Source organism: Aphanomyces astaci (assembly GCF_000520075.1).
Source record: "Aphanomyces astaci strain APO3 unplaced genomic scaffold supercont1.15, whole genome shotgun sequence".
NCBI classification, from domain to species: Eukaryota; Oomycota; class Saprolegniomycetes; order Saprolegniales; family Verrucalvaceae; genus Aphanomyces; species Aphanomyces astaci.
Window position 1 is genome coordinate 306,938 of NW_009798278.1, and position 1,789 is coordinate 308,726.

The 1,789-nt window shown below is 48.4% G+C and overlaps 1 protein-coding gene across 1 annotated transcript; it reads right to left on the reverse strand.

Moving 5' to 3' along the window:
- Positions 1-527: 527 nt before the first annotated feature.
- On the reverse strand, positions 528-1,042 carry H257_07311 (hypothetical protein; the record flags this gene model as incomplete). Its single annotated transcript, XM_009832785.1, has 2 exons — positions 528-984; positions 1,035-1,042. The coding sequence occupies 2 exons, from the start codon at positions 1,040-1,042 to the stop codon at positions 528-530; spliced, it is 465 nt and encodes a 154-aa protein (XP_009831087.1).
- Between the last annotated feature and the right edge of the window lie 747 nt (positions 1,043-1,789).

Consider the following 1,789-nt stretch of genomic DNA (forward strand, 5'->3'; position numbering starts at 1 on the left):
ACGGCTATAGCTGCATTGCATTTGGCATATAATGGCCAATTTGCCATCATCCTGGTTTCACTGAACTTGGACGTCAGCTTCGTATGTTCCAAATGAAGATGGTCACATTTGCACGGCTGGCTAGAAAACGTAGACGTAATCCGGGTTTTTATGGCATTCCCGCATATACACCCTACTTAATGGATTGTACGGCACCCATATTTATTGGGCGTTACAGTATTTCTCAAAATTGTGGATGTAGGAGCACAATGAAGTCGGAATTCACAGACTGTGACCCCAAATGATGCAGCAAAAAGTAAACGATAATTAGATCGAATTTAAGCCAATCAGAATTGAGTCGGATGAGATGTCCGACTTTATTCGATCACAACACAACGAACTAGGGTATGGACGAAATATATTGAATGCTTGGCGAACAAAACGCACATGGCGTGAATCAGTTGTGCGTTGGACGAAATATACCAGAAATAACCTGAACTTAAATGAAAAATGGTGTACCGTAATAACCAGCCAGCCGCCATGGCAGGTTATGCTTCACAGCGGATCGCGTACGAAGGTGCCGACAAACTTGGGGCTTCGACCGCCATGTCGCCCCAGCTCCACGGGGGTGACGGCGTCGCCTTTCCCCGTGAGACCACCCCGTGTCTTTGATCCTCCATGTGCCGTTTGATATCCGTTTCAAACACGCGAAAGCCACACAAGAACGCGTCTTGCATCGTAGTGAACGCATGCTCGATGTCCTGCTTGTCATGTCTCGAACCTCCTCGCATCGCATGCAAGATACGACCGAGTCTGGTTGCCACGGTGGCCGCTTCGTTCAACTGCACTTTGCAGTACGCTTTGAACGATACGCTGTTGTCCCGTGTTGGGGCAACCTCGATCCATCCGGAATGGTTGGCCACGACACTCGACTGAGCGAACGGGCGCTTGGCATCCTCGAGCACTGTCCTCCACACGATGGACGTGCTGGAGTTGAGGTAATATCTCCGTCACAACGAAATTAGATTCACACACAACAGATATGGCGCTAGCACATGTACATCGTCGTCGTCGCAATAAAACTGGTCGCTTTCACACAAAACCAGTCGTCTTCACACAAAACTAGTCGTTATCACAATAATCTCTTCGTTATCACAACAATTCCGTCGTTAACACACAACATGGGGCGATGTCACAAACGCGACACGTATAAAGTCTTGTGAGTATGGATTTATCCTGTCCCAATAGAGTCACAGACCAAGTCATGTTGGTGAGGTTGTTGACGATGATAATAGCTGGTCTAAATATAGGGTAGCCTTGCTGCCATTCTGCAGCACGCAGCGCATGAGTACAACGACTCAGCCACAAGGTATTGTAATGGAAGCCTAGTGGCCACGTGGTGCACAGTGTACTGCATGACACCAGTCACCCTCAGCACAGTGTACTGCATGACACCAGTCACCCTCAGCGAAACCTTGTCAGTTTGTGGCGTAGGCTGAATTCCACCACCTAGTCCACAAGCCGACATTGCTCCAAATCAATATGACCGTTCTGGTCTTATTGCTGCTGTTTGTGCAAGAAATCTGGTGTAACGTTATATCCTACGTGTGGATAGAATGTGCCATGTTTTACAACGTCAACTGAAGGCTGTGAGGGCAGGAGCCCCCCTGCAAGTGGTGGCCGGTGCTTGTGGGTTGTAACTTATGATTGGCTATAAATAAAATGTATGTAACCAATCAGAGGGCATTGTACTTGGACACTCTTGACAAGCCTGAAGCACGGTGGAGGTCACAGTGCCTCTCCATGCCTG